The following is a 25007-nucleotide window of genomic DNA, read 5'->3' as shown; positions in this document are numbered from 1 at the left end:
TTTTAGCCACGTACTGCTTATTACAATCTTCAGAAAGACTCACGAAGTAGTTAGGCTATAATATTTTAGTTTTTTATTGTGACGAAAAGCTCATATTAACATTGAATCAATAACAACAGAACTATTATATATAATCAAAGAATAAACAATCTGTCCCTTGTGCGCGGCGCCACAGAGTAATGCTATCCTTCACTGTGCGTCTACGGATATTCTGCTGGCGACTCCCACACAGCCCCCTCTCTGATAGAGCAGAGCTCCGGGAATGTAGGGGTATTTATATTTCAGCTGATGCCCAGCTCTTGTGTGTACTGAAGGCATTGGTTGAACTTCTTCAGCTTCTGTTGCGGGTAGTGACGGTACCGCTCCTCTTGTGGTGGTGAGGTGGTTTCATACTGGTCCAGTGGTGTGGAAGGTGGCGCTTGGTGCCTGTCCTCTGTGTCCTCTTCAGTCGGTAACATATGTGCAGGTTTGAGCCGTACCAATGATACCACTTGACTCTTTCCATTTAGAGCTATCTGCATGGTATGTTCATCCTGTGAGAGCACTCTGTAAGGTCCAGAATATGGAGGCTGCAGCGGTAACTTGACGGTGTCCGTCCGTAGCATCACTGTGTACATGAGCGTAGATCTATGTGCACGAATGTATTTACCGCTCCATGTCTCGAGACAGGAGATAGGCGAAGTCTGGCCATTTGCTCCCGTACCATTTGCAATGTAAACGGCAATTCGGTCTGTCATGCCCCTTCTTTATTTGTGAAGAATTCTGCAGGCAGTCGTAAGGGTTCACCATAAACCAATTCTGCGGTGGATGCCCCTAAATCCGTTTCCAATGCTGTGCGTAGGCCCAACAACACTAGGGGTAACGCTGATGACCAAGATTGTGCATGGCACATTAAATGCAGCTTTTAATGTTCTATGCCAGCATTCCACCATCCCATTGCTTGCTGGGTGGTACGCTGTGGTGTGATGATGTTGGAACCCGGAGAGGTTCAACTGTGCTCGTGATATGTGCTCCACCGAGGCAAAGGAATTTGTTTTCTCAGACCACTCCATGTTAACAGTAGAGTTAAGACATTTTATAAAAGGGGATGAGAGCAAGGCTGCACAAAAGTTAACAAAACCTAATACCTTAATATTAACAAAACACAATCTCATAAAGCTAACACACCAGCTGAGCATAACAAACTGGGACAAATTATTTCAAGACTGTGATTCCAGTGCCCAAACAGTTTACGAAACATTCCACTATTACTTAACAGGTACTTTACAAGCCCATCTTGTTCAAAAGAAATACCATAAAACAAGAAAGGGTAAATTTTGGTACACCAAAGAACTGGAGACTCTAAAAAATAAGCTACTGCTGTTGAAGCGCCTTGCCAAAGTAAACAATTCTAATGAAATTAAGGATCTTGAAAAAATCACGAAGAAACTGTATAAGAAAGAGTTGCAATTGGCGAAACAAAGATACAACACACATTTCATAAAAAAATGGTAAAAACCAATGCAAAACAGCCTGGTCGGTAATTAATAGTGTTAAAGGTGAAGTCAGAAACTTTGACAAGACAGTCCCAATACCAGCAGATACATTCAATAAATGTTTTGTAAGCTGTGCTGATAATATCAAAAAGTTGATCAGTAAACCCAATGTAACATGTATAGATTATCTGAAGAGAGCGAACCTAAATCATAATAGGGCCAGATCACCATTGAAACACGTTAAAGAGGTCTATTAGACTGTAGCGTTCTTATATTAAACTGTCATGTTACCTATCACATCAGAACATGATGCACATCTTCTAATTTTCTATAATAAATTTTTTTAAGAATATATATAATCTCATCTTCTCTCCTGTTTACAGTTCCTATGGTCCTGAAATGTTGTGCAGAATTTATAGAAAGTAATGGTATAGTGGATGGTATTTATAGGCTTTCTGGTGTCACATCCAACATACAAAAATTGAGGTATGTCACGGAAATTTATAACTAACTGATAATGTTAAGATTATTATTTTTAGTTTAATGATTATGCTGTCCCTTTGTATCAGGTAAATATAGCCTCAAAGGAGGAGTCATTGGACTTTGTGTGGTTCTGAAGCATAATATGCAGTCTGTGGTCATGCAACTGTTGGAAATGTAAATGGTGTAACAGTTCTGGCTATATCTGTGAACTGAGTTTGTGGCAAATGTCAATGTATTGTAGAATACTTTTTCTTGTGTAACTATGAGAATCACAAAAGGTTGTGCTGTGTACTCTCTGTTCCATATTATACATTTGATATAGATAAAGAAACGTACCTCAGTTCACTTAACTGGCTTCCATTACAAATTTTACGTGTTTTGTAGAGGTTTAGTCATTGTAACAATGGGGAAGAAAAACGATTGTAGCTTCATTGCTGGCACCATATGGGCTTTCACTTGAAGAGATTTAAGGAAATGACAGAGGTGCTTTTATTGGTTGCAGCAAATTTTTAAATCTCTAGTCTGTTCCTGGATTTGTTCATTTTACTGCTACACCTTGCTTCCACACCATCACCATCCACTTCTGTATGAAGACCACCTGTAGACTGTTGTATGCATTACTGTCGCTGTTATGTGCTTTCATGTTGCATCTGTATGTTTTTCTAATACACCTGACCCTCCAATTAGGTTTTCCATTTGTTGCTGCTTACCGATTTATGGTATGTATGTCCCACTTGCTTTTCCCAATTTCTTAAACTAATTTTCTGTCATCTATAACAACAATTCAATTAAACTTTTTCCTTTGACCTTGGGTCTTGAGTGGCTTTCCTGGTTGGATCTTAAAAAGTTAAGTTTTTCCAGCTGTTATTTCTCTTGTCATGTGAGCTAAGCCCTGACTATTAAAATATTGTAACTAATGTCTGTGCTTCGTGGAAAGCAGAAATTTTCCTGTTGTTATTTGGTTTTAGTGTCACTACGGCTTCAGTTTGAGTGTGACAATTTCATCAGAACAACATTTCCATGTAGATGATTCCTTTCCAAATCTTGGTCCAACCAGAGCAACTATTCTTACTGGTTTTGCAATAGATAAGTAAAAAAGAACTAGTGGTTCTGAATCAAATTCCCATTTTATATCATCTGCTGTTTAAACTTGTACCAAATGCAGTGTTCACAAAAGTTTATTCAGTGTTCACAAAAGTTTCTTCTACAACACATTGTGTTGTGGAATTGTTTGTAGTACTGTTTTGTGAACCATGTTCTGCTTTATGCCATCCCACAGTCTTGTAATTTCTCCAGTAATTTATTGAGTAATGTTTATGTTTGAGGTTAGAAATCATAGTAACTTATTTCATTTTGATGGTAGTTAAATTTAATGGATATATTTTCAAATTATATAGAATGTTTAAAAAAAAGTATGCTATATTTTTAGAGGTGGTAGTAGAGATTAAAACAAGAAAACAAAATTGTCTTGTAAATATGGGCTCTAAATGGTGTGTGTGCTTGTTAAAGTTGCTACTCTAGAAATGATAATTTTGTCAATGTTGTATTCTTTTGTTGTCAGAAATGCGTTTGATGAGGACCGGGTTCCAGCCCTGTATGAGGATGAAGCTATTCTTCAGGACATACATTCAGTTGCTTCACTACTTAAAATGTATTTCCGTGAACTTCCAAATCCACTTTGCACTTACCAGTTGTATCATACATTTGTTGGAGCAGTGCAGGCTGGTACTGATGAAGCAGGCCGTCTGGCACGGATGAGAGATGCTGTGCATAAACTTCCACCTCCTCACTACAGGTGTGTACAGTATTTTAAACATAGGGTCTCCGGAAAAGTAACTGAGGTGAATCAGATTATTCTGAAATAAATAAATGAATTTGATGTTTCAAAACATTTTAGAAGGATATAACTAATTTTATTTAACACATTCTTACTAAGTGTCTTCACATGTCAGTGTGTTCCTGTGCATGCAAACATACAGAGTGAAACAACGTGGTTGAATTTCTTGCTTTTTGAACATGTGTTTTTTTATAATGAACAACTGCAGTAATTAATTATTATGATATATGTCCTGGTAACCAAATTATTATTTTAAGCATAATTTTCATCATGAAAATCATGTTTTATATAAAATCAGATTCACTGTCAATCATAGAGACTATCTTATTTCCATACAGCATAGATTCACTATCTTTTAATCCATATTATTTATATAATTCATTTGACTATTAGTCATTGGCAGAAAGATTAATTTGGTGTTGACTGCTGTGTGAACATTTGAGTTTGTTTATCAAAGTCATCATTTTGAGCTAATATTTCAGTTAGAAATGAAAATGTATTTCATACAGCCACTTTCTGCTTTATTTAAAAAAAAAGAAAGAAAAAAGAAAAGAAAGAAAAAGTGGTTCCAGGACTAATAAAGAGTAATGAAAAAGGGCACAATATTTGTTCTGCAGGACACTGCAATACCTAGTGCGGCACTTGGCACGAGTAGCTTCTAGAGGTCACCTCACAGGCATGACGCCTCGCAATGTGGCCATTGTTTGGGCCCCTAATCTGCTCCGCTGCAAGGAACTGGAAGTTGGTGGTGTGGCTGCCCTGCAAGGGGTTGGAGTACAGGCAGTTGTCACAGAGTTCCTCGTATGCTATGCTGACCTTATTTTCTGTGAGGGACTACCGGCACAGGTTCCCATAACCAGACAGCAGTCCGAGGCTCTGGATGGTGAGTTTAGTGCAAAGAATATTATTTCAGTGTTAATTGTGTACGCATTCTATCCCTTCCTGTTGTAAATGATAAAGTGAGCTCTGAATTGCTTCTGTTGCACACCAGAGATAGATAATTTATTGGGTTGGTGCATACGTTCGTAGTGTTTTTCCATAAGTTTGATAAAAACAACAAATACAGTAACTTTCCAATTTGGTTGCTGTTGAACACACATGGTTTTGAGGCAAAGAACTCATCCAGCCATGTTTGGATCGCATTTTCATCTGGAAAGGAAATTCCTTGAAGTCTCTTGTTCGATAGAGAGCAGAAAAAGAGAAAATCTGAGGGTGCAAGATCAGGTGAATAAGGTGGGTGTGGAATGACTGCCCAACCAAACTCCCGTATAGTGTTTTTTGTCAGTCTAGCAAAATGCGGGCTGACATTATCATGGAATAGCGCCACTTCATGCGGTCATCCTGGTTATTGTCTTTCACCTGCAAGATGTTTTAGTTGTTGACAATAAATGTCAGCAGTGATAGTTACACCTCAGGGAAGCAATTTTTAGTACAACACATCATCGCTGTTCCACCAGATGCATAATGTTATCTTTTGTGGATGTGTGGGTCCTTTTATGGAGAGTTTCTGCTTCGTTTGGGCTCAACCCGTCCTTTCTTTTCCTTATGTTAGCATAAAGACACCATTTCTCATCACTAATAATGATACAGGGTAGGAACAGTTGGTATTTTCATGAGTCAATTGATGGTGAACAAGCAGAGATACACATATGGCCACCTGCTGATTTTTGTGCTTTGGCTTAGAAGATGCAGTTCCCGTACACCCGATTTTTGACCTTTCTCATTGTACACTATGTGACACCCCAAAAAACATATGTTTTTTATATTAGATGCATTAAGCTGCCACTTACTGCCAAGTACTCCAAATCAGTGACCTCAGTAGTCTTTAGACATCGTGAGAGAGCAGAATGGGGCGGAACTCGTGGACTTCGAACGTGGTCAGGTAATTGGGTCACTTGTATCATACCTCTGTACATTAGATATCCACACTCCTAAACATCCCTAGGTCCAGTGTTTCCAATGTGATAGTGAAGTGGAAACATGAAGGGACATGTTCAGCACAAAAGCGTACAGACTGACCTCGTCTGTTGACTGACAGAGACCGCTGACAGTTGAAGAGGGCATAATGTGTAACAGGCGAACATCTATCCAGACCATCACACAGGAATTCCAAACTCCATCAGGATCCACTGCAAGTACTATGACAGTTAGGCGGGAGGTGGGAAAACTTGGATTTCATGGTCAAGCGGCTGCTCATAAGCCACACGTCATGCTGGTAAATGGCAAATGACACCTCACTCGGTGTAAGTGCATAAACATTGGACGATTGAAGAGTGGAAAAATGTTGTGTGGAGTGACGAATCACGGTACACAATGTGGCCATCCGATGGCAGGGTGTGGGTATGGTGAATTACCGGTGAACGTCATCTGCCAGCGTGTGTAGTGCCAACAGTAAAATTCGGAGGCGGTGGTGTTATGGTGTGGTCATGTTTGTCATGGAGGGGCCTTGCACCCCTTTTTGTTTTGTGTGGCACTATCACAGCACAGGCCGACATTGATGTTTTAAGCACATTCTTGCTTCACACTGTTGAAGGGCGATTCGGGGATCGTGATTGCATCTTTCAACATGATCGAGCACCTGTTCATAATGTACGGTCTGTGGTGGAGTGGTTACATGACAATAACATCATTTTAGTGGCTTGTCCTGCACAGAGTCCTGACCTGAATCCTTCATAAAACCTTAGGGATGTTTTGGAAAGCCGACTTTGTGCCAGGCCTCACTGACTGACATTGGTACCTCTCATCAGTGGAGCACTCCTTGAAGAATGGGCTGCCATTCCCCAAGAAACCTTCCATCACCTGATCGAATGTATGCCTGTGAGAGTGGAAGCTGTCATCAAGGCTAAGAGTGGGCCAACACCATATTGAATTTCAGCCAGATGTCCCGATACTTTTGATCACATAGTGTATGTAAATGTCACATCATGGTGAAATAGTAAACGTCACATCATGGTGAAATAGTCACAGTACATCACATGTGCCTCTTTTCAAGTACACTGACATGGATCCATGTGGATTAATGCATTTATATAATCTTCATGAAACCCCATAGGTATTCCTGAATGGGGATGGTTGCTGATGTGAAAACGAACCTCTTTAAAAGGAGAAAACCATTTTATTGCCATGCTGTACCCAGTGGCGTTATCCTCATACACAGTGCAAATGTTTCTGGCTGCCTCTGCTGCTGCCACCTCTTTACTGAGCTCAAACAGAAGAACATGTCAAATATGCTTCAATTTCTCTACATTGCATTCCATTTTTTAGTGTCCACAGCTCCACTCACTATCTCCAAATGACAGTGTGTTACTCAAGTAGCAACTGTGAACCACAGTCTAACATATACAGTCACAACACTCACTTCTGTGAGAATCGTTACCATCTGACAGTTGGTGCAACAGTAGTGAGACAGCATCTGTAAAATAAAAGTTTGTTTTTAATCATTTTTCTACTTAATTAGTGAAATAGTTATTACATTTTTGTATTCCAAGCATTATTAAGTTTTGAAGAGACATGAATGATCGTGAAATACACGTAAAAACAGCCGAATCCCCTTGTTTCAGTGACATAAGCTACAGCTTAATGATGAAGAAATATTTTCAAATATATGTATAATTACAGCTTAATCCAGTGAAAACAAGAAAATATGAACATACATATTTCATGCGTGAGAATAATATTATTCTTTTGTTGCCTGTTGTTATTAAGACAGGCACTTTCCCTGACATGTAAAAACGTTGTAGGGAGCCTAATGTTATGCACAGTCTTACACTTCACTCAACTTTCTAATACAAAAATATCAAGTAAATGTAATTACTTTTGTTTCAAAAGTGAATGTATTAAGATTCGTGCCATTTGTTGCACAGATGCAGCAACAATTGTGGAATTGGTTCCTTCTGCATTGGGAAACGATTTTATTGCTTTCGTTCTTTTATCATGTCTGTGTGGTTTTTCCTTCAGCTACAGTTGTGGTAGCTTAGCCACTACATTAAATAATGTAGGTATTTCATTCCATACACGTTATATATGTTCCACATTCACTAATTTGACTGGAAGTGTAGTGAAGAAATCTTCACATTTTTGAGTACATATACGACACCTTTCTGCAAAAGGTCAGGTCTTCCACTGTTTATTTTTTTGTTCTTAAAGAAAATGACATTCTCCAGTGAATATCTTTAAGTTACAAGAAAATTGTAAATAACGTGTTCTGTAATGTAGTGCTTAAGAGCAATGAGGAAACCTAAAAAAAGACAAATCTGGCATCTTCTTCTTCTTGTTACTGCACAGTGTATTGCACTACAGACACTCCCATTTGTAAAAATCATTCTACACATTAATATATCAATTACCGTTTGCCTTCACAAAATGTCGTCAAACTCAGCAGTATAGCTTTATGGTCGCTTGGCGACTGCAGTTGCAGTGGGTAATGAAAGAGGGATAGTGTGTCATGATTGTTACGTTAGACTCTGAGTGAACTAAAAATAAAAAATGCCAATCGCCAAACAAACCCATAGCAACCAGAAAACCAACAGGCAAAGCAAAAATGCTACGAACTAGGCATGAATCTAATTGTTGGTATACTTAATATTGACTGTTTTTGAGCCATAGTAGTACTTGTTGCAGGGTAGTATAGACTTTTTCTTTTTGGTATTGTTCTCAGCAATCTTGATATTATTGTCAAAGTTATGTAGCTTGTGAACAATATATTTCATCTGAGAATAAAGGCGATAAACCACTCTAGTTAGTATTCCCCCTGCAAGATAATGTTGATCAGAAACTAAACATTGTGTTGTGGAAAGCAAATTGGTCAAGTTCAAAATTACACAGTTTAACTGATAAAGATTCCCCCAAAACAGTGACTGATTCCTCAACATCATATAGCTAATTTAAGGAAAAAAACTCATTTCTCATGAGGAAATCTGTGCCATATATCAAGTTGTGGGACAGTAGCATTAAAAGAAATGAGATATTTTCAACATTTCGCGGCTCTGTCAGAAACTGTATAACTATTAATTTTAATTTTAAAAACCAACAGCCTCAGTTGCAAATTTTACCTAGATTTACCTAGGTTTCAGTCGGGATAACTCAACCTTCTTCAGAATAAAAGTAACTACTGTTTGTCCATAGTGGACATCGTCAAGCTAAAACTACAAATCCGTAAGTTATCGTCAGACTGTAAAAACTTATCTGAAACTTGGTGAACATCACTCCAGTCAACACACTTAAAACTATTGGCCAACATAGGTCAGTTATGCTCAAAGCTAAAGTGTGACTTGGCGAACATCGCTCTGGTCAACACACTTAAAATAATTGACCAACAGAGGTCATATGTACTTAAAGAACTAGTCTAAACTATGGGAGGATGACGGGAAAATGGTTAAATTATGATGTGATTTGGCGAACAACGCTGTTGGAGTGATGTTCGCCAAGTCACATGCCAAGTCACATTTTAGCTGTAAACATAATTTCGCTGTCATTCCCTAAGTTCAATGGCAGTTGTCAACAGGCCCAAATTATGATGGCAGTGTTCCACACACAGTTTTTACAGTACATGTGTGGATCACCTCCATGAAAACAAATTGAGTACCCCATTGCCGCCACATTATCCCCTGCTTTAGTGTTTTCTGTAACTTGTAACCATAACTTCGTCATGAAGCTCAATCAGGCAAGTGCAATAGTTTATTTTTACTTGATTCTAGACCATTTCAGGTCAAATATACTAATTTTGAATAATGACCATCTATTTTATATGGTCCGTATTGGCGGATGGTACAGATTAGATTGTTCATAAGTTCATTCATGACCATTTGTGTGCTAAGTCAATAGGATGTTCATGCTTTGTAACCATAGCTAAGCAACTGCTTAACATTTACGCCTCAGAAGTTTTTTTAGACCTAGTCATAATAATAAGGATGTTGGCTTTATATTATCCTTCCCACTCCTAAGTTCTTTTTACATCTACATCTACATTTATACTCTGCAAGCCACCCAACGGTGTGTGGCGGAGGGCACTTTATGTGCCATGGTCATTACCTCCCTTTACTATTCCAGTCGCGTATGGTTCGCGGGAAGAACGACTGTCTGAAAGCCTCCGTACGCGCTCGAATCTCTCTAATTTTACATTCGTGATCTCCTCGGGAGGTATAAGTAGGGGGAAGCAATATATTTGATACCTCATCCAGAAACGCACCCTCTCGAAACCTGGCGAGCAAGCTACACCGCGATGCAGAGCGCCTCTCTTGCAGTGTCTGCCACTTGAGTTTGTTAAACATCTCCGTAACGCTACCACGGTTACCAAATAACCCTGTGACGAAACGCGCCGCTCTTCTTTGGATCTTCTCTATCTCCTCCGTCAACCCGATCTGGTACGGATCCCACACTGATGAGCAATACTCAAGTATAGGTCTAACGAGTGTTTTGTAAGCCACCTCCTATGATGATGGACTACATTTTCTAAGGACTCTCCCAATGAATCTCAACCTGGCACCCGCCTTACCAACAATTAATTTTATATGATCATTCCACTTTAAATCGTTCTGCACGCATACTCCCAGATATTTTACAGAAGTAACTGCTACCAGTGTTTGTTCCGCTATCATATAATCATACAATAAAAGATCCTTCTTTCTATGTATTTGCAATACATTACATTTGTCTATGTTAAGGGTCAGTTGGCACTCCCTGCACCAAGTGCCTATCCGCTGCAGATCTTCCTGCATTTTGCTACAATTTTCTAATGCTGCAACTTCTCTGTATACTACAGCATCATCCGCGAAAAGCCGCATGGAACTTCCGACACTATCTGCTAGGTCATTTATATATATTGTGAAAAGCAATGGTCCCATAACACTCCCCTGTGGCACGCCAGAGGTTACTTTAACGTCTGTAGATGTCTCCCCATTGATAACAACATGCTGTGTTCTGTTTGCTAAAAACTCTTCAATCCAGCCACACAGCTGGTCTCATATTCCGTAGGCTCTTACTTTGTTTATCAGGCGACTGTGCGGAACTGTATCGAACGCCTTCCGGAAGTCAAGGAAAATAGCATCTACCTGGGAGCCTGTATCTAATATTTTCTGGGTCTCATGAACAAATAAAGCTAGTTGGGTCTCACACGATCGCTTTTTTCCGGAATCCATGTTGATTCCTACAGAATAGATTCTGGGTTTCCAAAAACGACATGATACGCGAGCAAAAAACATGTTCTAAAATTGTACAACAGATCGACGTCAGCGATATAGGTCTATAGTTTTGCGCATCTGCTCGACGACCCTTCTTGAAGACTGGGACTACGTGTGCTCTTTTCCAATCATTTGGAACCTTCCGTTCCTCTAGAGACTTGCGGTACACGGCTGTTAGAAGGGGGGCAAGTTCTTTCGCGTACTCTGTGTAGAATCGAATGGGTATCCCGTCAGGTCCAGTGGACTTTCCTCTGTTGACTGATTCCAGTTGCTTTTCTATTCCTTGGACACTTATTTCGATGTCAGCCATTTTTTCGTTTGTGCGAGGATTTAGAGAAGGAACTGCAGTGCGGTCTTCCTCTGTGAAACAGCTTTGGATAAAGGTGTTTAGTATTTCAGCTTTACGCGTGTCATCCTCTGTTTCAATGCCATCATCATCCCGGAGTGTCTGGATATGCTGTTTCGAGCCACTTACTGATTTAGCGTAAGACCAGAACTTCCTAAGATTTTCTGTTAAGTCGGTACATAGAATTTTACTTTCGAATTCACTGAACGCTTCACGCATAGCCCTCCTTACGCTAACTTTGACATCGCTTATTAGCTTCTGTTTGTCTGAGAGGTTTTGACTGCGTTTACACTTGGAGTGAAGCTCTCTTTGCTTTCGCAGCTGTTTCCTAACTTTGTTGTTGAACCACGGTGGGTTTTTCCTGTCCCTCACAGTTTTACTCGGCACATACCTGTCTAAAACGCATTTTACGATTGCCTTGAGCTTTTTCCATAAACACTCAACATTGTCAGTGTCAGAACAGAAATTTTCATTTTGATCTGTTAGATAGTCTGAAATCTGCCTTCTATTACTCTTGCTAAACAGATAAACCTTCCTCCCTTTTTTTATATTCCTATTAACTTCCATATTCAGGGATGCTGCAACGGCCTTGTGATCACTGATTCCCTGTTCTGCACTTACAGAGTCGAAAAGTTCGGGTCTTTTTGTTATCAGTAGGTCCAAGATGTTATCTCCACGAGTCGGTTCTCTGTTCAATTGCTCGAGCTAATTTTCGGATAGTGCACTCAGTATAATGTCACTCGATAATCTGTCCCTACCACCTGTCCTAAACATTTGAGTGTCCCAGTCTATATCTGGTAAATTGAAATCTCCATCTAGGACTATAACATGCTGAGAAAATTTATGTGAAATGTATTCCAAATTTTCTCTCAGTTGTTCTGCCACTAATGCTGCTGAGTCGGGAGGTCGGTAAAAGGAGCCAACTATTAACTTAGATTGGTTGTTGAGTGTAACCTCCACCCATAATAATTCACAGGAACTATACACTTCTACTTCACTACAGGATAAACTACTACTAACAGCGACAAACACGCCACCACTGGTTGCATGCAATCTACCCTTTCTAAACACCGTCTGTGCCTTTGTAAAAATTTCAGCAGAATTTATCTCTGGCTTCAGCCAGCTTTCTGCACCGATAACGATTTCAGCTTCGGTGCTTTCTATCAGCACTTGAAGTTCTGGTACTTTGCCAATGCAGCTTCGACAGTTTACAATTACAATACCGATTGCTGCTTGGCCCCCGCATGTCCTGACTTTGCCCCGCACCCTTTGAGGCTGCTGCCCTTTCTGTACTTGCCCAAGGCCATCTAACCTAAAAAACCGCCCAGTCCACGCCACACAGCCCCTGCTACCCGTGTAGCCGCTTGCTGCGTGTAGTGGACTCCTGACCTACCCAGCGGAACCCGAAACCCCACCACCCTACGGCGCAAGTCGAGGAATCTGCAGCCCACACGGTCGCAGAACCGTCTCAGCCTCTGATTCAGATCGTCCACTCGGCTCTGTACCAAAGGTCCGCAGTCAGTCCTGTAGACGATGCTGCAGATGGTGAGCTCTGCTTTCATCCCACTAGCGAGACTGGCAGTCTTCACCAAATCAGATAGCCGCCGGAAGCCAGAGAGGATTTCCTCCGATCCATAGCGACACACATTATTGGTGCCGACATGAGCGACCACCTGCAGATGGGTGCACCCTGTACCCTTCATGGCATCCAGAAGGACCCTTTCCACATCTGGAATGACTCACCCCGGTATGCACACGGAGTGCACATTGGTTTTCTTCCCCTCTCTTGCTGCCATATCCCTAAGGGGCCCCATTACGCGCCTGACGTTGGAGCTCCCAACTACCAGTAAGCCCACCCTCTGCGACCGCCCGGATCTTGCAGACTGAGGGGCAACCTCTGGAACAGGACAAGCAGCCATGTCCGGCCGAAGATCAGTTTCAGCCTGAGACAGAGCCTAAAACCGGTTCATCAGACAAACTGGAGAGACCTTCCGTTCAGCCCTCCGGAATGTCTTTCGCCCTCTGCCACACCTCGAGACGACATCGCACTCTACCACAGGTGAGGGATCAGCCTCAATGCGGGCAGTATCCCGGGCAACCACAGTCGTAGTCCGATCGGGGGATGCGTGGGACGAGCTGGCCGTCCCCGACAAACCTCCATCCAGACCCCCACAGTGATGCCCATTGGCAACAGCCTCAAGCTGTGTGGCCGAAGCCAACACTGCGTGAAGCTGGGAGCGAAGGGATGCCAACTCAGCCTGCATCCGTACACAGCAGTTGCAGTCCCTATCCATGCTAAAAACTGTTGTGCAAAGAACGTCTGAACTAATCTACAGAGAGGACAAACAATTTGACACTAAATTTAAACGGTTATAAAAATTATTTTAGGTGATTAAACTTCATGCTTAAGCACAAAATTTTCCTATTCAGGCCATATGTTGTAAGCACGTGATGTCTTCCTCATATCATGACCAACGAATACTTCATAAATGTTAAGACACTCAATCTAAGTACGTTCTGCACAGGATAACATATACGCCCTTTTCCTCGGGTATACTTTTTATTTCACTTTACTAGTAAATTCAAGGTCGGGGGTTACGTTCACGTCTTGTCCCAACAAGTACCCATCACACAGTTTACGCACAGGCGCAAGGTATTGTGTCAGCCTAGGCGGGCCTCATGACGCTATGGACAGTTCCAGTACAGCACTCGTGGCTGCCGCATTGAGGTCACGAAGTGGGGCCGAGGGAGTTTCAGATAAGTTTTTACAGTCTGACGATAATTTATGGATTTGTAGTTTTAGCTTGACAATGTCTACTATGGACAAACGGTAGTTACTTTTATTGTGAAGAAGGTTGGGTTATCCCGACTGAAACCTAGGTAAATCTCGGTAAACTTTGCAACTGGGGCTGTTGGTTTTTAAAATTAAAATCTAATGGTTGTTTTGAACACTTTTAAATATCTTGATAATAAGGAAAGAGAGAAATACAACACAAAAAATAATGTAATTAATATTCAGCAATTTGCATATAAGTGGCATATTTATTCTTATCAGTTAGGACTGTATAACTTCAATTGCCAATTGAGGAGCATTTTTCAAAACTTGAAATGTGCAAAAAAAATTTCAAAATTGAGTTAGGTGTGGTAAAGGCATAATTCTGACCTTTTACATCAACCCCTAAACCAAGCCTTAGCAAAAATCGACCATTGCCATGTATATGAACACTTTGAATCAGAAGGTTTCAGCAAAACATGATATATATACATTCTTACAGTTATAGCAAGTCGACAAATGCAATATAATTACTCTTTCATGTCTCGGCTCTCTTTCCATCTTTCTGCAGCAAGCAGTTAACAATAATGGAGCACACTAGTTGCTTTAAGCGGTGTTATTGTTGTAACAGCCCGCATCTCGTGGTCGTGCGGTAGCGTTCTCGCTTCCCACGCCTGGGTTCCCGGGTTCGATTCCCGGCGGGGTCAGGGATTTTCTCTGCCTCGTGATGGCTGGGTGTTGTGTGCTGTCCTTAGGTTAGTTAGGTTTAAGTAGTTCTAAGTTCTAGGGGACTTATGACCACAGCAGTTGAGTCCCATAGTGCTCAGAGCCATTTGAACCATTTGAACCATTGTTGTAACAATATGAACTGGTGGGAGTAGTGTTGCAAGCAGACTTCATTGTCATCAGAACACCCGCAGCTTACTTTTAGTCAAGTATTTGCTTGATGCTCACTTGTACATCTACAAAGAAGTATTGCAAGTGGAAGCAGAATGGATGATGAGCCTTGTGATTCTGAAAATGGCGTACAGATCAATGATTGTTCTGATGAGAGAAATTCCTGATTCAACAAGAGCTTACATCGACCTGAAACACAAAGCAAAAAGTGTAAAAAGAAACCTATCATTAAAGGCAATCATGGACTTGGGGTTTCACCTCGTAAAGCTACAGGAATGAAAGAATGCAAAGCTGCTGAACTCTGCTATGAAGTTGTTTCTCATTTTCATCACCACATGATGTCATTAAATAAAATGGATCAAGATAAGTTTCTGTTAAAATTTCTTCATCTCGGGACAGAGAAGTGGATACCCAGAATGCAGAAAGGAAGAAAACATCGCCAGCGAAGTTTACCATTAGAAAAAGGAATAGTGAAGTAGTGCCAGTTTGTGTCACCAGTTTCCAAGGTGTATCTGGCATGTCAGAGGACAGGTTATCCTATGTAGCAATCAGGTTCCATGAAGGAGGAAGGTTGTCATAAGAAAATAGAGGAGGTGGCAGAACAGGAAAGGATCATAAGGAAGTAACTTTGCCATTAAGAATGATATTGAAAATGTAAATGCATAGAGAGCCACAATGAAGGGGGAAAGTCTAAGAGAGGTTATTTGCCCTCAGATATCACAGTCTATGAAATTTTCAAGAGATTCTGTGAAGAATAAAAGAATTTTGGACTGAAACACTGTTTCTTATCAAAATACATATATTTTATGAACACATACCGATACCTGCTCCACTTGTAATGTTGGTGTAATGGAAATAAAAGTTGAAACTCATCTGCAGAAGGAAAATGAATTACGAATAGACAGATTACATGAAATTAGTGCAAAGCTGTTTTATGATATAATGAAGGAAGATAATCCTACTGTCATTATGATTTGCTTTAACGAGCAACAAAACCGGCTTTTTCCAAAACTATCAGTCAGTGAAGTTTTCTGCGTTAGACAAGTATGGTTATACAATCTGTGCATCATGATCCATACTAAGGAGCAAAAAAGGGGAAAAGGGGAAGCATCATTTTCTACACCTGGTTGGAGAAAATATCTGCAAGAGGATGCACTGAATTTGCTTCAGCTTTGCTGGACTTTCTTCTGACTTAGATAAAATAAAAATTAAAAAAAATAAATAAAAACAGATGATGGCACCAATACTATGAGGGCTGTTCAATAAAGAATGATCGTAATTTTTTTGGTCGTAATTTCTCGCGCTAAAATTTAATCTGATGATATTCTGTTAGCTTGATGTGCAACAAACACGCCATAGTAGTTTCATTGTTGGGGGACTCCTGGTTCCTGCCTGTGAGAGACAGACAAGGTCAGACACGTTCAGTATCACCTACCGCTCCAACGGAAGTAACATGCGAGGAACAATACGTGGCTTTGAAATTCTGCTTTCGTCTCAACAAATCTTCAGCTGAGGTCTATACAATGTTACAGGAGGCCTATGGAGAGTCTGTTCTTCCCCACAGCACAGGTTGAAGGTGGTTTAAAATGTTTAAAGAGGGGAGACAATCAATTTCAAAGGAAGGTGGGTCCGGTGCTCCAGTTACTGCTCTTACATAAGAAAACATCAACACTGCTGCTGTCATTCTGAGAGAGGATTGACGAATTTCCTTAAGATCTCTTTCTGAAATACTGAACATTTCATTGGGTGTCATCCATATGTTGGTGACAGAAAAATTACACGACACTTGTTTGTGTGCGATGGGTTCCAAGATTGTTGATTCTCGAACAAAAGGACATTCAGGTGCAGGTCTTCATCCAGTTAAAGTTGATGTTAGAGGAAGATCCAGAGTTTCTTTCAAATGTAATCACTGCTTATGAAACTTGGCTACATCATTTTGATCCTGAGAGCAAACAGCAAAGCTCAGTGTGGAAATCTCCTCCATCACCAACCCCCAAAAAAGCAAAAGTGGTTCCTTCTGTTGGGAAAGTTATGTTCATCTAATTCTTTGATATTCATGGAATGGTTTATCAGTATGTTGTACCTGCACACACATCAGTAACTGGACAATGCTACAGGGATGTCCAGAAAACAATGCAGGTCCATATCATGCGCAAAAGACCACATTTCTATGAAGCAGTCTGGATGCTGCACCACGATAATGTGCAGCCGCATATTGCCAATGTTGTTGCTGAATATCTTGCAAAAATGAACATGAAGTGCATCCCTCACCCTCCCTATAGTCCAGATTTAGCCCCATGTGACTTTTTTCTATTCCCTAACTTGAAGAAACGCCTTTGTGGGAGGCATTATCAATTATAAGAGGCAGTATGGAGGCAATGTTGAAGGACCTCTGAAAAAATGGTTTCCAGCATGTATTTGAAGACTGGCAGAAATTCTGGGACAAGTGTATCGCATTCATGGGAGACTGAGAAGGACCATCAAAATTATGAGGCTGAGTAAAGATATGTTGTCAAAAAAAAAATTATCATCATTCTTTATTAAAAAGTCCTTGTGTATATCAATCCTCAGATTCTTGCAACAGCCATAGTAAAAACAGTTTTATGATGGGGATGCTGACAACGTTCTTGCAAAATAGCACAAAATTCTATGATATTTGTCACTTCTTCCCTGTTGGTGGCCATAGCTACATGCCTCCAGAATTGAGAAAACTTACAGAAAAAAAGAAAGCATTTTGTGTCCTAAAGAATATTAGGATATTTTAGAGGAGCACAGTACTCCCAATGTTCTAAACACAGACTGGATTGTTAAAATCTAAAAGATAGTGCACAGAAAGTACTAAAATCGAAGTTGTCATTCAAAATGAGCAGCCAGCATGTCATCTCATACAAGAAAGCAAAGAAAATTGTTAATGTAACTTGACATCCTGAGACGAAAGAAACCATGCCATCCAACAGTACTAACAACTACGCTCTTACCAAACCAAAATATAGTAAGCAAACAAAAGAAGAAAGATGTTTGTGCCTTGCTAAAGTATTTTGAAATTCCAGAGGGTACAGAAGTGTTTTACAAAGAAGTCCTAGACAAATGATGTATAGATGTAAGAGGGAAAACTTGACAATAACGATGTGATTGTAGCTTGCAATACTTTTTGTGATATACTTCATGTAATACTGATTAGCTAAACTATTATGTTAAATTAGTTATCACTGCTGTAATTGTATTATGCCACTGTATTTCTATTAATATTGCTCGAACAGTCCACGGGTGTACTGCCGGTCCATAGAGTCCAACGGGCACAATATTTTGGCGATCAGACATGTTGCCATTGTCAGGTGTGCTGACGAACTGAGCTCCTGAGGGCGGGCAGCTGTCTTAAATCCCCTCCCCTTGAGAGACGTTCTCTCCACGGTCCGCGCCCGCGCATCAGCGGTCAGTGAGAGGCTGGCGTCGGTGTCTGTGGTGGTGTCGGTGTAATTGCCTCGTCCGCCCCAGTCGCCCATTCATTTCCTTTGCTGAGTATCTTTTTAATTAGACTCAGTGCTGGTTCCCATGCCCTGCTGAGGTTGTAGCCACACTCTCGGTTGATGAATCCATCCATGGTACGAATTTCTGTGGCCTATCTAACGATGCTGTCCCAATATTTAGATGTCTCATCCAAGACCCTGGTATGTTAGTACTCCATTTCATGATTTTTGGACTAACAGTGCTCTGCAACTGCCAACTTGTTGGGGTACCCAAGTCGAGTGTGCCTCTGATTTTCTCGGCAATGATCTTTGATGGTGCACACTGTGTGTCCAATATAAGGCTTCCCACATTGACACAGAATATGGTATATGCCAGCCTTCCTCAAACCAAGATCGTCTTTGACACTTCCCAATAATGCTCGCATTTTATTTGGTGGGCAAAAGACAGTTCCTACTCGGTGTTTACTCAATATTCATCCTATTTTCCCCGATAGTGCGCCAGTATATGGTACAGAGTCAGTGGCTCTCTCTTTCTTCATGAATTCTTCCGTCCTCACACACTGTACTGTAGAGGTGGGGAGGAGAGCGTATGTGATCTGCCATTCTGAGTACCCTTTTTTCCGGAATACAGTTTTGAGGTGTTCCAGCTCTTGGGGTAGACTCTCTGTGTCAGAGATGGTGCGCGCCCAATGCACCAGTGTTTTTAGCACCCCACTCCTCTGTGCAGGGTGGTGGCAGCTATCTGCTTGCAAATTTGGAGACTGTAGAAGTCATGGAGAAAGAGAGAGCCACTGCCTATTTACCATATACTGTTGCACTATCGGGGAAAATAGGACAAATATTGAGGAAACACCGAGTAGGAACTGTCTTTTGCCCACCAAATAAAATGCGAGCATTATTGGGAGGTGTCAAAGATGATCTCAGTTTGCGGAAGGCCAGCATATACCAGATTCCGTGTCAATGTGGTGAGACTTATATTGGACAGACAGTGCGCACTATTGAAGATCATTGCTGAGAACATCAGAGGCACGCTCGACTTGGGTACCCGAACAAGTCAGCAGTCGTGGAGCACCATTTGTCGAAAAATCATGAAATGGACTACTACCATACCAGGGTCATGGGACAGACATGTAAATACTGGGACAGTGTCGTTAGAGGGGCCATCGAAAATCGTACCAGGACGGACTCATCAACCAAGATTGCAGCTACAACCTCAGCAGGGCATGGGAACCAGCATTGACTCTGATTAAAAAGACACTTAGCAAAGGAAACAAACGGGTGACTAGGGTGGACAAGGCAATTACACCGATGCCACCACAGACACCAACGCCAGCATCTCACCGCCTGCTGACATGTGGGCACAGACTGTAGAGAGAACGCCTTGCGAGGGGAGAGGATTTAAGATGGCTACCCACCCTCAGGAGCTCAGTTCGTCAGTGCACCTGCTGATGGCGACATGTCTGATCTCCGAAATATTGTGCCTGTTGGACACTATGGACCGGCAGTACACCTGTGGACTGTTCAAGCAAGAAATACGTCGGGAGAAACTGAAGAATCACATCTATTATTATTGTTTGTGTTCTCAATTCCAAGAAAACATATAAAAAACCTTGGCTAACTAAAGGAATAAGAATATCTTGCAACCATAAAAGAGAACTGTATCTAACAGCAAGAGGGAGTACTGACGCCGAAATTGTTCAATATTATAAAAACTATTGTGCGGTACTAAGAAAAGTTATTAAAAAGTCCAGAAGCATGTGTATCATGTCTGAGATCAGTAACTCTAATAATAAAATTAAAGCAATTTGGAATATTATTGAAAGGGAAACAGGGCAACCAAGAGCACAGGAAGACTTTAGTGCCATAAAACTGAATGACAAGTGTACTAACAAACAATCAGAAATTGAAAATATTTTCAATAATCATTTTTTGAATGTTGTGGAGAAAATAGGATCTAGACCTTCACTAGAAGAGGCAAGACTACTAATAAAAGAGGCCATACCTGTGCAGTTTGAAACAACTGTAATTCCTCCAACCCCTCCCTCTGAAATCAGTAAAATAATAAACTCATTGAAAAGAAAAAGCTCTTACGGAATTGATGGCATTTCCAGCAAGGTACTTAAAGCTTGTTCCCCACAGATAAGTAGGATTCTCAGCAACGTATGTAATAGCTCTTTGGAGCAGGGTGTTTTCCCCGATAGACTGAAATATGCCATTGTAAAATCATTGCATAAAAAGGGGGATATGTCGGATGTCAACAACTACCGCCAATCTCTCTTCTGACAGCTCTATCAAAAATTTTTGAGAAAGTAATGTATCCAAGGGTAGCCTCCCATATTTGTAAAAATAAAGTACTAACAAAATATCAGTTTGGTTTTCAGAAAGGCTTTTCAACAGAAAATGCTATAACCGCTTTCACTGATCAAATATTAAATGCTCTGAATAACCGGACATCACCCATTGGTATTTTTTGTGACCTCTCAAAGGCCTTTGATTGTGTAAATCATGGAATTCTTTTAGATAAGCTAAATCATTGTGGTTTGAGGGGGCAGTGCACAAATGGTTTAATTCATACTTAACTGGAAGAATGCAGAAAGTTGAAATAAGTGGTTCATGTAATGTTAAAACATCAGCTGATTCCTCAAACTGGGGGGCTATCAAGTACGGGGTCCGACAGGGTTCGGTCTTAGGTCCTTTACTGTTCTTGATATACATTAATGACTTACCATTCCACATTGATGAAGAGCAAACGAACTGTCTTTAAATTTTGATAAAACACCGTATAATCAGTTCCGTACAGTAAATGGCACAACTCCAGTAATAAATAATAGACTTTGAACAGAAGTCTGTAAGCTAAGGTAGAATTTTCAAAATTTTTAGGTGTGTCCATTGATGAGAGGTTAAACTGGAAGTAACACATTGATGATCTGCTGAAACGTCTGAGTTCAGCTATGTATGCTATTAGGGTTATTGCAAATTTTGGTGATAAGAATCTCAGTAAATTAGCTTACTATGCTTACTTTCATTCACTACTTTCGTATGGCATCATATTCTGGGGTAATTCATCATTGAATAGAAAAGTATTCATTGCTCAAAAACGTGTAATCGGAATAATTGCTGGAGTCCACCCACGGCCATCCTGCAGACATCTATTTAAGGATCTAGGGATCCTCACAGTATATATATATATTCACTTATGAAATTTGTTGTTAATAATCCAACCCAGTTCAAAAGTAATAGCAGTGTGCATAGCTATAACACCAGGAGAAAGGATGATCTTCACTATGGAGGGTTAAATCTGACTTTGGCACAGAAAGGGGTAAATTATGCTGCCACAAAAGTCTTTGGTCACCTACCAAACAGCATCAAAAGCCTGACAGATAGCCAACTAACATTTAAAAACTGAGACACTGAGTCGCAGAGAGACACAACAAAAAGACTCGCAAATAAAACTTTCAGATATTAAGGCCTTTGTCAACAATAGATGTACACACACACACACACAACTGCATTTGTGTGTGTTTGTACATCTATTGTTGACAAAGGCCTTAATATCTGAAAGTTTTATTTGTGAGTCTTTTTGTTGTGCCTATCTACGACTCAGTGTCTCCACTATATGGTGAGCAGCAACGTACCTTTTCGTAATATTATACATTCCATCATAGATTTTCCATTGTTTGACATTTTACAACAATGCAGACATATAATAAACACTACAGCACATAAAAATATCAGCTGTGGAAACAAACACACAGAATTAAAGAAGGCAACGTAACTGATACCAGCAATAATTATAAGCATTTATTGACTTTTGAAAAAAAAAGCTGGAAAAATCACACCTTAATATAACGTAATATAAACATCGCATATCCCATCAAAGGCAGGGCTACCTGTGAAATCAGTTGTGTGATCTACCGGCTAAGCTGGAAGTACCTTGTCTGTGCTGCATTCTACATGGGCATGACAACCAATATGCTGTCTGTCCGCATAAATGGCCACCGACAAACTGTGGCCAAGAAACTATGGACCACTCTGTTGCTGAGCACGTCACCCAACGTGACATTCTTCATTTCAGTGACTGCCTCACAGCCTGTGCCATATGGATCCTTTGCACCAACACCAGCTTTTCTGAATTGTGCAGGTGGGAACTCTCCCTGCAATATATCCTATGTTCCCATAACCCTTCTGGCCTCAACCTTTGTTAGTCATTGTCTTCATCCATCTAGCCCCTTCTCTGTTCCCATTCCAGCACTACACAGCCCTCTATCCCAGCAATGCAGCCAGTCTTTTTACTTCTCTCCTTTTCCATTAGCTCCCCCCCCCCCCTTCCCCCTCTGCCCTCTCTTCCCTGCTCACCATTTAACCTCCCAATTGCACCTAGCTGACAGGCTGCCATATCCTTTCCTCACCTTGTCCCTGGATGCTCCCCAGCAGCAATTCACCACCCCCCACCCTACCTTGCTATACTTCCCCCTCCCCATCCCAGCCTCTTCCTTACCCGCACCCAGTTGCCTCTCCCATCATGTGCTGCTGCTACTGGTCGTACTCTGGCTTCAGCTGCAAGAGACAGTGATCATATATATATATATATATATATATATATATATATATATATATATATATATATATATATATATATATGTGTGTGTGTGTGTGTGTGTGTGTGTGTGTCATATGTTTTTGACAGAGGCTTTGTTGGCCGAAAGCTTATTTTGTGATAGTCTTTTTGTTGTACCTTTCTATGACTCGGCATCTCTGTTATATGGTGAGTTGCACCTATCCTTTTCATAATATTATTACACCTTAATACAATGTTATAAAAATTAAATTTTAATATACTTCATTACAGAGCTTTGTTACTGTCAGTGAGATATAGCAATCATTTGAAAATTCAAATGCTCAAACATATCTATCTAGGTGAAAAGAGAAAAGCTCATTTTATGAAAAACTTTTATCTATTTCATTTATCAAGTTTTGAAAAGATGCTCCTCAGTTACAGAAGTATACTGCAATGATCCTGGATAGCTGGAAATATGTGTCCAAGACTTACGTTCCCAGATAATAATAGTTAGGGACATGCAAAGTGCTGGAATATTGAAATGAGCATTGACACAATCTCAGATGCTGTGGTTGTTCAATTCAGTTTATAATCCACAGAGAGAAAAAAGTTTCGTGCCACATAACAAAACCATCTAACTGAATGATTTTGAGAACTATTAACAATAATGCAGAGTTTTGCTAGTTCCAGGAAGGCGAAGTCGGCCTAAGAGTCTTGCTATCTCTACTCCTACAAAATTACTATCCTTGGAGGAAGCTCGATCACGAGCTTTGATGTCATCTGGAAAGGGAGAACCAGAGTACATTGAAGTAGGTAAGTTGCAGTTTATTTCTCAAACTTGTCCAAGAAATGCGAAGTTTCTGCATGGGGTGGTTGTTGTAACACATAGCAAGTCTGCTTATTAAAATTGAACTCATAAAAGAAGTGTACAAGAATTAGTATCTACCACTTGCAATGTAATAGCAAAATATTATTTCGTCCTTAGAAATTGCTTGGAAAATATTTTGTGCACCTTGTCATTTTTTGTTAAAAATATGATTAATTTAGAATTCACACTACAATGTATTGTAATAATAGAAAATATAGATTCCCATTCATTAAGTGTTGTCACATACAGCATGCATGCTGTTTTGTGTTAATCTTCTTTAAATGTGGTCTAGTAATAGGACCTGTAAAATATATTATTATTCAATAAAACCTAAGAGTTCTTGTAATAAAAATATTGATGTAGGCTCATGTTATCTGTTGGAATTACTGAAACAACACACACCTATACAGCAAAATGTTGGTAGCTGAATACGCTCTGCTGGGACTGTAGTCCTGCAACTTGAGTGGTTGTATCAGGTCGTGGTGGTGGTGGTGGTGGTGGTGGTGTGTGTGTGTGTGTGTGTGTGTGTGTGTGTGTGTGTGTGTGTGTGTGTGTGTGCACTCTAGCTTGAAAAAGGATTTTTCCAAAAACTAGCAAAGTTTTCAGTCTTGTTTATGTGCCTGTGTATGACTCAACACCTCTAATATTCAGTGTGTTTTACCTTTACTCTTAAATTATTTACAATGTCTGTTACAATAGTTAAAAGCTACTGGCCTTATAAGTAAAAATTTGCATAAAAGAAAGTATCATTATGTACGTGCAACAACCCAGTGCTTTATGTGAATTTGATGAAACAGGTGGAGGACCAGCCAGCCTTCCTGCCAAATACCACACTGTGATTGAGCTCCCTGGTGGTGGCTCAGCTCGTAAGCGATCTGGTTCCAAAAGGTCACCTCTTGGATGGAAGTCCTTTTTCAGTAAATCAGGCCGCAAGACTGGAAAAGCAACTACGCCATCTGATTTAGGTCTCAATCAGGTAATTATTTTGGAGGAAAAAAAAAAAAAAACTAAAGGCTTAAAGTTTGCACACAAAATGTGACCATTGACTTAAAAAAATAATGCTGCACTTGTTTTTCAAACTTGGTGCAGTGACAGTGATGTCATGAAAATATGTAATTGTTTATA

The 25007-nt window shown here is 40.4% G+C and overlaps 1 protein-coding gene across 5 annotated transcripts in view; it reads left to right on the top strand.

Moving 5' to 3' along the window:
• LOC124545508 (GTPase-activating protein CdGAPr) overlaps positions 1-25007 on the top strand; it is a 437898-nt gene that overhangs the window by 357486 nt on the left and 55405 nt on the right. For all 5 annotated transcript variants that reach the window (XM_047124453.1, XM_047124455.1, XM_047124454.1 and 2 more), the window contains exons 6-10: positions 1859-1961; positions 3520-3753; positions 4413-4678; positions 23699-23827; positions 24680-24858. In XM_047124453.1, coding sequence (XP_046980409.1) covers positions 1859-1961; positions 3520-3753; positions 4413-4678; positions 23699-23827; positions 24680-24858 — 911 coding nt within the window. The remainder of the gene's footprint in view (positions 1-1858; positions 1962-3519; positions 3754-4412; positions 4679-23698; positions 23828-24679; positions 24859-25007) is intronic.

This window comes from Schistocerca americana, chromosome 8 (assembly GCF_021461395.2).
Source record: "Schistocerca americana isolate TAMUIC-IGC-003095 chromosome 8, iqSchAmer2.1, whole genome shotgun sequence".
Classification (NCBI taxonomy): Eukaryota; Metazoa; Arthropoda; class Insecta; order Orthoptera; family Acrididae; genus Schistocerca; species Schistocerca americana.
This window is presented reverse-complemented; position numbering and strand designations above follow the sequence as displayed.